Here is a 13,722-nt window from a genome sequence, read left to right as displayed (position 1 = left end):
TTACAAACACTACAAAATAAATAAATAAAATCATTATTTAGATAAAAAATTTTAACACCCTCTAATAAAATCTACCAAGAAACTAAAATTTTGACAATTAAACAACTATATGTATATAGCACCTGTATCTTAAAAAAAAAAAATTAAATAACTCTCTCCATAGTTGCTTTAAATCATTTAAGAAAATCAAATACACAACTACATGCAATACTCGTCGAGCGAGTTTGCTTATCTTGCCGAAGCCGCGTACAAATTATTTGAAGAAATCTATTAGGTATGAGGGTGTGCAATTATTTAATCAATTACCATCTCAAATTCGCAATATTGGAGTGTTTGACAAATTCAAAAAGGCAATAAAGATGCATGTTAGAAAGAACACAGTTGACTAAAATTGTGACGGCTAATGGCGACGTGTATCTCGCTCGTATATATACATATTAATATTAAGTTTCTCATGTAAATAAACAATTTTTTTTGTAATGAGAAATTAAGTTCTTTAAACATAAACCAACCATATATTACCTTCAATTATTTACTATTAGTACATTATGAGCGACTGTAATTTTTACATATTTTATTTTATATTTATACTTTAAAAATATTAAAATAAAAACATCCTTTTGTTACGTTCTGTGGACTTTTTCCATCCTAGGTTTCAAAATTGTAGAAAATTGTAGTATAACAATTTAAAATTTAAAATAGATGGCTTTATCTGTTCTATTCAAATAATCAAAATATTGTTTTTCACTGTTACATATAATTTCAACTAAATTCCTACGAATACATATACATAAACAAGTTGGTAGGTATCGCCGTACCGTGGTCCATATAATGTGTACCGTCGAAAGAAAACGAAAAATTAAAAAGAAAATTTTTTTAGATTGGATTTGTTCGGTTTTCCGGAATGAAAACTTTTTAGGGTTTCTGTGAATTTATGTCTATATAAACAAATATAAATAGGGGTTGATTGTAGAGCGGTAATTAAGGGTTGTACGTATGAGGTGTCATAAAAAAAAGCAAAAAAAAAATTTGTTTAAAAATTAAAATTTTGGGGCAATAAATTTTACAAATTGAAAATCGGTCGTGCAATTTCGGGGGAGTTTAATAACAAACACAGTGACATAAGAATTTTACATATTTACATATTACGGAGTGTTACGTTATTTTGATTTAGTTCAAAAATATTATAAAAACGCAAATCCAAAGTTTCAATGTTTTTACAGGCATATTACTCGTGTTCAGTACTACAAAATGGATGCTCGTAATGTCACAACACACACACTAGTGTTAAAACACGAGTGACCGCGGATCTGTTTGGACGTGATGTTTGTGTGTATAAGGTGAATTAAATCTGTGGTTGCGTTAATGGTATGTATCTTATTATATTCTTTATATAAAATACTTATTACCAACACACACATATATCGTAACTGTTTTCTTATCTGCATAACAATGAAAAATTAATAAATATAAAATTGAAACCAAATTTCAAAAGTTTTAGTACTCTGGGATTTCGCTGGATTGCGTTACTTATTGCGAGGAAAGCACTATACAATCTTCATATTATAAATAAAAAAGTAACAATTATTTCATAGGAATCAATAAAAAAACGTAAATTTAATTGTTAGTTTTCCATATAACATAATTATAAATAAACTTAAACTCTGTTGATATGTAGATCCAATTGAACAGTGTAGGTTCATCTTATTAATATGTCTTATACCGTAAACGATATAAAAAATGATTCAGAGTTTGATATTTTACCTAGTCTTGTTAAGCGAAAAAGTATTTTAATAGTTAAATACTTAGTTGAAAGTGTTTGTATTATTCTTAGTAAATTTGATAATATCTGTATAAGTCGCAGCCAACTAGCTTAGTTAGCCGTTCAATAAGCAGTCTAGTCCTTTTACTAAACGCCGTTTAACTAGCGGACTGTATGATATACAGCCATTTGATCAATTAGCTAGGCAGTTTTGAATCGATAAAACATTGGCATACAATAATTTTGATATTGTTTTCCAAAGTTTAATTAAAAATTATATGGAATTGTGTAGTGACACTAAGTGTAAGCACTAGAACACTAATTAGTTACATTTAAAATATGTTAAATTAGGAATTTCTTATGTCAGATATTTTAGCTTTTAGCCAGCCATTTAATTAAATGATCTAGCAAACGCTTCAACTGAATATAATTCAGGCCGCTAGTTAAATAGCGTCGTTTAGTAAAGAAGCTAGACTGTTGATTGAACGGCTAATAAATCTAGTTGGCTGCATATATATATATTATATATATAGAATAACTATACTAACATGTAACTGCATAATTAAGTTTTTAATATATGAATGATATGCTCTGTTTTTTATTCGACATCAAAATGGTGGTTATCTTGTATAAACTATCTGTTTAGTTTTAGTTCCATTTGCTTTTAAGTATATATTTGTCCTGTATTTGCTTATTATCAATTTATATTTGAGTATTATGGTAAGTATATATGTTAAATTTTCCTGCTGAGTGACATCAACCGATTCTTTTATCGGCTGGTTGTTTGGGTAACAGTTCCGGGAACTATTACGGAAAAATATATGTTAAATACATATATAGCAATATAAAATATTTGGTCTATAGTGTGTAGACGAATGCCTATTCAAGCTGTCTTCAATTATTTCTATCCCAGGCAGCTTCGGTCTGCACAGTCCCTGCTGTGATTTGCAGATCTGCTCTATGATCTAAACATTCCACTGTTTAACATAAACATTATTTAACATAAACAGTTCACTGTTTAACATAAACACTGTTTAACATAAAAACTGTTTAAAATAAACACTGTTTAACATAAAAACTGTTTATCATAAACACTGTTTAACATAAAAACTGTTTAACATAAACAGTTCACTGTTGAACGTAAACACTGATTAACATAAAAACGGTTTAACATAAACAGTTCACTGTTGAACGTAAACACTATTTAACATAAAAACTGTTTAATATAAACACTGTTTAACATAAAAAGAGTTTGACATAAACACTTTAACATAAACAGTTCACTGTTTTTAACTTTTTATTTCTCCGTCTGGATGCAGCAGAAGATACTTTCTTATTATTTAAAAATTTAAAACTATTAAAGTACATACCCGAGACCCAGTGTCCCCGCGCGAAAATTTGAGCAGCATAATTCATTTCATTTAGAAATCAACACCAGCTATATAAAAAAAATTGTTCTTATAAATTTAACAAACATTTTGAGTACCATGTTTTTGTGATTCAATTTAAGCCAACTAACTTTATCTAAATAAAGAACTATAAAAAAGTGTTTTTCATAGACTACTTATTACCTAAATTGAACTGTCCCGTCTTAAAGAATAAATGGTCGCTGTAGTCATGATACATTATAAAAAATCTGGGTTAGAATTCTCCATTTAATAGATCTAATCTGGGTTAGAATGCTCCATTAAATAGATCTATACGGAGTTTTAATTTAATTCATAACTTAACTAAACTTAACTTTAAATGATGGTGGTATTGGATCGCAGTGGGAGGGTCGTAAATTTCCCCAAATTAGTTTCCACAAGTTAGCTCAACTAATTAGTAATTAGGATTTCATCAGGGATATTCAATTAATTTTGTAATGTTTTTGATTTTTGCTTTATTTTATCTTGATATAATTATTTTTTTGTGTGAGCTTCATAAAATCTGACTGTTGTATGCGCCTATAATTGGGGTAGCACTAGGCTTGTGTTTGTGTTTGTGTTACATGCACGTAGCAGTTTCTACTTTGTTGGTGAAAAATAACTAAATCAACGCTTTCTTTTGTATACGATTCACGATTTAGGTAGGGCCTGACGTTAATATATCCAAACGAAGTCATTGATTAAAACAAACACCGTTTTCTTCCAAAATTCTATTTTTTTTGCACTATAATTTATAAGACACTTCTGCAAATGTCCACAATTAATACAAGGGCTATTTCATTACAGATGAACAAATTACTAGTACTTATCGCTGTACTGTCCCTGGCATATTGCCAGGACAAGCCTGGAGACTTGGACGCGATCATCGAGGAAATATTCGGCGTGCCCACTGCCGGTCCAACCCCGAACACGCCCACACCCGTGACGCAGCCAGGTAAGCATTATACTCCAGCCCTCTGCAATAGTACCAGTTAGCGTCGCAACGCAAGTCAAAGTCAAATCTTTTATTCGAATAAGACCACCTAAAATTGCACTTTTGAACGTTTAATAAAGATGATTCTAGTTGCCCCTTCCAAAAGGTAGTTTCGTGTGGTGAATGGGCAAGAAATTCCACACTTACTCTTTTAAAATAGAATTTACAATATTTGTAGACTTTAGTTAATTAATTATATGTGAAGACAATGTACTCCTAGAACAAAACTACGATACAGGTCTATAATTGTATAGTTAGTATACATGTTCCTCGCATATTTACAAATATCGAAACCGTATATTATAAAATATGTAAAATTAGATCAGCAACCAATTGATTTTGTCAAGGCTTGTCCTATGGAGCAGGATATTTCTAAGCATTCTCATCCTGAAAATAATCCTCTAATTTAACGCCGCTAAAAATGTTTTAAACGAGTCAAGATAACATTAACTTGAAACAAAGAGTTCCATTTATTTGAACATCCTTCCAATGTGATGACGTTTTCTTGTTGTCAATTGCAGCTTCAACAGACAACCCCTTATCATGTAAAATGAACGATTCATCGCCTGGCGAATGTGTTCGTTACTACTTGTGTAATGCCAACAACACTGTGATAACTGATGGAGTAGGCAAAGGGTAAGTTATTTTCCCATTTTTCAAAAGCACAACTGGACTATAAGGAACTGCCTTGTGCGCTGGGTATTCGCGCATCCCATGTACCTGGTAGTTAGGTGGAAAGGAATACAATCCAACAGTGCTCCAGCCCACATTCCTGTATCGTTGATTTTTTTTATTTGGTGATTACGTCAAGATTAATTATTTACTTATCTACACATATTACCCACACATTGTCTATGCATAAAAACGAATTGCATTTTCGAGGATACAAAAAATTATGTACTATTATTTTTGAGAGCTTAGCTTACTTTTGCTGACAAAAGGAAGGGGGGGATTAATTGCAGTAAATATGCTTATATAATACTTGAACGACATCAATGGTACTTAAGTAAATGTAAAAAAATGTTCTGTAGTTTTATGAAACCATAGTAAAAGTGAAACTTTTTTTCACATTATAGACATTTAACTAATATGGAATAATATTCCATTAAGGGTCTAAGATCGCTTTATCAATCTTAATTTTATACTTGCAAAATTGGAATGATATTGGGACTAATAAAAGTAGACTAAGTCTCCAACTAATATTTTTATTGAATTCTGTGTCTTTGAGAGTACGACATACATAATACTTAACAATTATTTACATTACACACACACACACACATATTAAAATAGGGTGGAGCACTGGCACAAATGAATAAAATTATTATTTTTTATATATATATAAGAATAATAAAATTATTATTTTCTATTTATATATATATATAAGGCCGCCATATTGGCCTTGGCTGCTATGATGAGCGCCTTTAACTTTATCCCTACTCCGCGGCCGACCGTCACGCGACATGCGCCACACAGACCAAAAAGTTTGAGACGATGTAATAAAAGTTTCATTTTAACAACTTACCTCGTACAATAAGAGCATGCCTAACGCATAGGCGATGTTGTCTGAAGCCAATAGCAATGTCTGTATATTTTCAGAGTCAAAGACGGTCCATGCCCATCATATCTCGACGTGTGCTGTTCATTGCCCGACATCAGGAAGCTTGATGACCTGATAACTCCGGCACCTCCAGTTGACAAACAGGTATTGCAAAACTTAAGGAAAAACTATTTACTAAAGTACGGTTTTGACATTCGGGAGTCAGACTTAGCGCTGTGTCTTGAATCTTGCTCAAATAGGCGCTTGTGTGAGCGCAAAGATTTTTGCTAAATATAGGTACAGTCTATCAATAGAGATGAGCTGTCGTCAGAACTAAGTGTTAAACAATATAATATCAATAAAATGTAGACATGTAAACACAGGAATATATTCATTCAAGTGAAAATTTTCTAGGCGTATGATGGTAAAATTTTTACGTATCGTCACGAAGATTGAATTCACATTCAATTGATTGAAGACCGATTGAGAGAGAGTGAGAAAGGGAGATCGAGAGAAAAATACACGCTAGTGGTTGATGTATTCATTTAAGAGATACATATTAGAACTTAAGATGGAAATTCTGTCACATAACGTCTTGTGCAGAAACACACACACAGATGTTTTTATTTATATTATCACTAGCTGATCCGGCAAACGTCGTTTTGCCTTGTATACCATTTGTAGAGGGATGAAAATTAGGGGTATTTTTAAATTCTGAATGAGAATTAAGTAATAATAATTTAGGGGTGGACTACGCTTAACATTTAGGTGGAAAAATATGTTGTCGGATTCTCAGACATACCCAAAATTTCATGAGAATCGGTCAAGCCGTTTCGGAGGACTTTAACTACAAACACCGCGACACAAGAATTTTATATATTAGATATAAATAACAAAACTAAATAGTTCCTTAAACCACATTAAGGGCCTTATACATAAAATTACGTGATACATATTATTTTAATATATATATTTTGGTTGATTTTTTACACCTTGTGCCCAAAAAACCCTAATATCTTACGGAACCCTATTTTTGTTCAAAATTAAATATAGCCTATATTACTCGTGGATAATGTAGCTTTCGAATGGTGAAATAATTTTTAAAATCGGTCCAGTAGTTTATGAGCCTATTCCTTACAATCAAACAAACAAACAAAGTTTTCCTCTTTATAATATTAGTGTAGATTAGCACGTATACAGTGTTAATATAGATATATAAATATATAGAGTGATCATCTATTTGGGCTTTTACCTTAGTAATAATTAATTTACAAAGAAGTTTCACTTTTGACAAAAAAATACAAGAATTACAAAGGTCACGATAGAACAGGATAATGGTTAAATGTAGAAGAGTAAAAGATCTTACGGAGGTAGCGAGTAGGATGAAGTCAGGACTCCACAACATAATGGCAAAGATCGTAAATAAATTGCCTATGAAGTATGAGCTGCGAGATGCAATTACCAAAAAAAATCAGTTGTCTGTAAAGTCGGTTTACTGACGATAGTTGCACGTGACAACGTCATAAGAAACTATTCATGGAATGTTTGCGTTATACAAAAGAAAATTTTAATTTTATATGTTCGATCGATATTTTGTATGGATAGAGGCAAGGAGGTAAACGGAAAACACAGTTGAATTGATCAAGTTACATTTATTCGTACGCATAAATACAATTATGTAATTTTTTTGTACGAACGAACGCTGCCAAACGCGGAGGCGGATTGTGCCTCTTTGTCGTTCGTTCCGCGCTTTCGCTTGCACTCCAATCCTTTAATGAAACGCCTCAGAGCGTGGTAACGCCGCTTGCGTCATGCGTTTTCGCGCGAGCTAAGATTTAATTAAGAATATATAATCTGTGCGAAAGAGAAAAGGTGTGAGTTTTGAGGTAAGCAACCTTGTGTGTGTTTCCAAAACTCATCATCATTATAGTTTGACGATAATCTTGTTAGTAAATATGATATAATTACAATATTTTTTGTGAACAAATGAAGTGACGCAAGAATAATTGAAGAATTTTAGTATTTCTGAACCAATTCGACTTAGGGTCCTTCAAGAAAAGAGCGTACCAATTCTTAAAAGGTCGGCAACGCACCCGCGAGCCCTCTGGCATTGAGAGCCATGGCGGCGGTATAATTTAACATCAGGTGAGCCTCCTGCCCGTTTGCCTCCTGTTCTGTTAAAAAAAAAAGAATAAAAATTATTACTTCTTAAAAGGACAGTGCTTTTACCGTACAGACTACATTTGAAAAGGTTTTAAACTGAATGTTGTTACAGCGTAAAGGTTGCGGTTGGCGTAATCCAAATGGCGTTGGTTTACGAATCACTGGCGACAAGGCGAAATTCGGGGAATTCCCATGGATGGTTGCCATATACAAGTAAGAATGTTTCCCTATTTTCGGGGAGATTTTGCACTTTGCACGGGCATGTTTGCATGGGAATGAAGTAGTAAAAGTTAGAAATAATGGGATTTCATACTATTGGAAGGCAGTTATTTATTTATACATGTATAAAAACATATAATGGTACAATTTAATGAATATTTGTGTAATTGTTTGGGTATATTTTTGTTTGAAATACTATCTTTTCATGACTTTTCTTCTTTTCCTATTGCCCCAGGATTATTTCTGTAAGGTCGTATAAACTAGTTTTAATTACTTTATATAAATGTGCAGTCAAATTATGTAAATGTTGACCAATGCTGCGTGGAGTTTGTATAGAGCTCGTTTGCTCTTCAATTAAAAAAAATAAAACAGTGGCGCTACAGTCTTTAGATCTGGGCCTCATATTTATATTTCACGAGCATTTGTCAATCACGCATGCAAGCAGATGATCAGCCTCCTGTGCCTGACACACGCTATCGACTTTGGGTCCTTCACCGTTCGAGCAAATGTAAAAGGAGCGCATAGAATATCCATTGGTGCACAGGTGGGGTTTGAACCTACGCCCTCAGCGGTGAGTGTCGCACGCTGAAAGCAACACGTGGTATGAATTCACGAGTATGTGACATTTTATTCAAGGGCTGACAATATCCAATCAAGGTCCCCTGAGATATTAGCTACATAATCAGTATCATCAAATTCGTATATTTGTATATTCGTATATTCCAAAGGATTTTTTCGTACAAATTCTTAAAAGGCCGGCAACGCACTTGCGAGCCCTCTAGTATTGAGAGTGTCCATGGGAGGCGGTATCACTTAACATCAGGTGAGCCTCCTGCCCGTTTGCCCCCTGTTCTATAAAAAAAAACAATTATTAAAAGGCCGGCAACGCACTCGCGAGCCCTCTGGCATTGAGGGTCCGTGGGCGGCGGTATCACTTAACATCAGGTGAGCCTCCTGCCCATTTGCCCCCTGTTCTATAAAACCCCATATCATCTTAAGCTTTTCAAAAAGCTTTAAGTTACACAAAAAAGAAATAATACATAACACCCAAATATACTGCACATATTTACAGTTTCCTTAACCCACATAATAATAATACAAATTAATAAATTGAAGATTAAAATGTTTTGTCCCTGTGTTCCTTTAACGCTAGCATTCTTCGCTATATTGCTATATTGATACTTATTAGTTGAGCTAAGAAATTACCAGCTCTAGGGTCACTGGTACGAACCAGAAGCCAACTTAAATCTTTCAGATGAATTTAGTGTCAATCAAAATAACATGACGACATGCATCATTACAATCAATTACAAGAGCACCACATAATCTTGGGTGTAAGATCTCTTAATATATTGATCCTAGGATCGAGCCAGTGGATGCAGATGATCCAGTAAGCTGGAAGCTGAAAGTCTTCGTATGTGGAGGTTCTCTTATCCACCCAAGTGTGGTTTTGACTGCAGCGCACTGTGTAGCAGACTCTAGCGCATTTAGAGTGAGGGCTGGGGAATGGGACATGAAGACCACGAATAAGATTTACCCTTACCAAGATAGAGATGTCATCGAAATCGTTATTCACAAGGACTTTGATAAGAGTGAGTTTTATGTTTGTTATTTATTTACGCAAAAGTTGATCACGCTTTACAAACGCGTCTCGGCTTCGCTCGGGTGGCCTTTTTTTTAATACGTTTGTTGTAGATACTGATATGTTCATTAATAATGTGGAACATTTTTTCTTCTATCATCAATAGTTTTCGCAGCGCATGCGATGAGAGATATTGTATAGGCATTTTATACACCTTGGGAAACATTATTATAATTTTAGTAGGAAACCTAACTTTTTTCTTGCAATTAAAATAGTGTATACTAATCAGTGATCATGTAGCATTCAAATAATTCGAGAACCTATCTTAAGGGCGTGTGATGGGCTGAGGTGTTTTTAGTGGGTGGGATCTCGCTACCTAGGTTAGATGCTGTTGTGTCTATTTTGGAAGTATTATTATCAAGCTGTACAACTTCTGAACCCAATCACATATCCCAATGCAAATTTTTTTTTTTAAATTTATTTTAATCCGTTTTTCGTGCCTAAGCCACCTAAGTATTGTATGGACAGTGTGACAGAACAGGAATCCTGTCCCTTAACCCACTCTTTTCTTGTATCTCTATAAATATGGGCTTCAATACTGCAGCAGACCTGTTCCAAAGCGTCCATGGATATAATCCACGTGGGATCAGCACAATACATTTTAGAATGAATTAAATTTAATAAAAATTTATTTTCAGACAGTCACTTCTACGACATTGCTCTTCTATTCCTCTCATCTCCCATGGAGTATGCACAGAACGTTGGCATCGTGTGCCTACCACCACCAAAAGAACGTACGCCGGGTGGAGCTCGATGTCTAGCGTCTGGTTGGGGAAAGGACAAATTTGGTAAAGAAGGACGCTACCAAGATATTCTGAAAAAGGTAAAGTTACCTGCATCATCATAAGGCAGCCTTCTGCCATTTTTGTACCGAGGTTCTGCTTTAATGAAGTTATTGTATTTTCACAGGTGGAAATTGTAGTATTATATAGACAATCATGTGAAATTGAGCTACTATTTACGCCATATGCGGACCATTATGAATTGTCTGAGCTTTACTCGTCCTTTATGTGTGCTTATGGAACGAACGGGCAGGATACTTGTGAGGGAGACGATGGATCGCCCGTTGTTTGTCCTATTCCGGTAAGGCAATATCAAATTTTAATTATAAACAGCTAAATTGATTCGTTACATTTCTCCCTTCTGTACAAGTTTACGAAATGTGCGATAGTCTATAATCTATATCATAATTCTACGTTTGGCTGAACCCAATTGGCGCGTTTTTTAGCAGCATCTTTTAGCGTTTTATTTATAAAAAAGTTTAAAAAAATGATATTAGTTGATTAATGTTTTTTTTTCCACCTGCAATGAGCCTCTTGGCTTTTATCAGATTTGAGGTACATAGGGGCAGTTAGGGAGCGCAAATTCAACAATTTTTCCACTCCCTCCGTAACACTCCGTAGATTTTCAAAATGCGGCAAGTTTCGCCCCTTTTCTGCCGATAAATGGTGTCCGTCGTTTACAAGAGGCCTGAAGCTAGGGGGTTGACGTGTTGCTGAAGTCTCATTTTGTAATCAAATCAAATCAAAATATTCATATAGGTAAACATGTACACTAATGAACGTCAAGAAAAAAAAATTAAATTAATTGTAAATTTACATTTACAACCAGTTCGCAAGTCAAGGGCGTAGAGCGGGTAAGAAGAACTGGCAAGAAACTTTCCGCCACTCTTTTCAATCGCCAAGTCTTTAATACAAATTGTTTGAACTGGAGCAAATCAATCCCAATTTATTTCACCACCTAAAAACTCCACCACCTAAAAAGACACTTTTGAACACACACACAATGTTTGGAAGGAGCTGCAACCATTACACCATGTTCCATATGACATCTTGAGTAATAAAGAATAATAAAATAAATTAAAATCAAAGATTTGTCCACTATCATAGATGGCAACAATATTTATGAAAGAAAGCAGACACACAAACTTTGGCCAAATAGGCGTGTGATTTCTTTGTTGTTGTCTTGAATCTATCCTCCAATGAATTCTGATTTGTCAGCTCAATATTGGCAGGACCATACTGGTTATGCAATAGTTCCCAAGATCCAAAATAGCCTTAATACCTTCACTGTTTGTTTTTATATTCAGATTTTTATAGACTGCATATTTTATTTATTCCAGAACGAGAAAGACAGATACATGCAGAGCGGTATAGTCGCGTGGGTCATTGGGTGTGGTCAGGATGGGTCAGGTTTCTATCTGGATGTAGCCGACCTTCGCAACTGGATCGACGACAAAATGACCGGCAAAGGATTTGATCCTTCCATATACACATATTCAAATTAAATAAAGTGCAAGTATTCTCTTGGCAACATGGCGTCGCACCTGCCCTTTTTTATTCTAGTATGTTACATTAGAAAACCGCTGTAGTTTGTATTAATGTTACCATAGCAGTCTTGTTTAGGAGCGTGACACATTTATATAAAAGTAGTGTTTTAATTTAGAGTTTATGTTTAGCGTTAGGCTATCTAATATCTGTTTGGGTAGACTATTTATTAGCCGCGGTAGAAAATACCCCAACGTTCTCTCGCCATATACGTTGTATGCTCTCTATGTACAGAGCCGAACTTGCATTACTGCTCGAGTCAGTACGTCGTTTTCCATTTGTTTTTTTTACGTCATCTCGAAAAAAGTGCTCGACTAGAAGACATTTACTTTTTTTGTTATTAACAGTATTTTTGGCTGTAAATACGACAACTAACGTCTTGCTTTTCACGTGTTAATTAAATTTTTTAAACTTTAATAATATTAAATTTCAAATACGTTAAACTAATAAAAAATAATTGTAGTTAATTCTGATATACCTCATTTCTAACCTTAAAATGTATTAAAATATATTATTAAAAGTAGTCCCTTTAGACAAGGTTAAAACTTAAACTTATCAGATATATATTTCGATAAAAAACATCGACGATGATAGCTGCTAGCTATAACCATTGTGATACGTGACTGACATAATATAAAAAATCGATATAAATACGAAGCATATAGATACGAAGAGCTGGCAGCTACATCGCACAAAGAATTAGTCTAGCTATTCAAAGGGGGAACGCTGCCAGTATCTTCGGAACCTTGCCTAAAGGGACTCCTTTTAATAATATTTTTTAATAATTAAATTTTAAGGTTAGTTATTAGATATATTTTTATGTATGTATATATTTCTTTAGAATCTAGTACTATGTATTTTCAATTAATTATTCCAACTACATCACCTAATACATATTTTTATGTATTATGTTATTTGTTTTGAAATATTAAATGTATACTATATGTAAAAAAAATCGATATTGATGTCAAGATTTTAACAGAAGATTTGAGAAGAGTTCAAAAACACAAGACATGACGGAACAGATAAATTGTGGGTTGAGGGATTTTATAACAAAAAAGGTGTCTTTCAATAAAGGCATGTATATGATAAAACTTCTTTTAAATAATAATACTTTATTTATTACAAGAATATGGTACAAAATGTTACGGTGGTGCAATCGTAAGTCGTTCGCATATTCTGCCACACACAGTGGCGCGCAAATTTATCTTAATTTACATTTTTCATTATAAGTTAGAGTCACTTCTTATATTATCTGCATCGTATATATCATACTTTATTAAATTTGTATCAATTACAATGTCTCACACAAATAATCGTTTATTGAATAGTAATTTTTTTCCAAAAGTAATGCACTAAGTCGCTTTTTAAAGACTCTAGTCGGAAGATCTTTTAATTCTTTCGGTAATCTATTGTAAACTTTAATTGCCATACAAAAGGTGTTTTACCGAAACAGTTCTAAATTTATTTTTGGCACAGCCAATTTCTCTCCATGTCTCTTACTTCGACTTAAAAATATGTATATTTGTGTGCAATGTAAGAAATAGTTCGTGAGTTGAGGAACATCACAGTTTTATTTATTTATTAGATCTACATAATACATATTACGAATTCTACTGATAATATTATGTAAAAAACTTCTATCTAATATGTACGACAATATATTATG

General features: G+C 33.5%; 1 protein-coding gene across 2 annotated transcripts; it reads left to right on the top strand.

Moving 5' to 3' along the window:
- The first annotated feature begins 1,239 nt into the window (after positions 1 to 1,239).
- Positions 1,240 to 12,815, top strand: LOC111000441 (phenoloxidase-activating factor 2-like). Of its 2 annotated transcripts, none has more exons than XM_022269869.2 (9): positions 1,240 to 1,368; positions 3,976 to 4,123; positions 4,684 to 4,798; positions 5,762 to 5,867; positions 7,978 to 8,078; positions 9,447 to 9,676; positions 10,365 to 10,549; positions 10,636 to 10,809; positions 11,849 to 12,815. In XM_022269869.2, exons 1-9 carry the CDS (start codon positions 1,366 to 1,368, stop codon positions 12,011 to 12,013), a joined length of 1,227 nt encoding a protein of 408 aa, XP_022125561.2. In that variant the 5' UTR covers positions 1,240 to 1,365; the 3' UTR covers positions 12,014 to 12,815. The 2 variants fall into 2 exon arrangements, with proteins under 2 accessions (XP_022125561.2, XP_045489786.1); XM_045633830.1 differs by having other exon boundaries at positions 1,247 to 1,340.
- Positions 12,816 to 13,722: the final 907 nt, after the last annotated feature.

Source organism: Pieris rapae, chromosome 24 (assembly GCF_905147795.1).
Source record: "Pieris rapae chromosome 24, ilPieRapa1.1, whole genome shotgun sequence".
NCBI classification, from domain to species: domain Eukaryota; kingdom Metazoa; phylum Arthropoda; class Insecta; order Lepidoptera; family Pieridae; genus Pieris; species Pieris rapae.
This window is presented reverse-complemented; position numbering and strand designations above follow the sequence as displayed.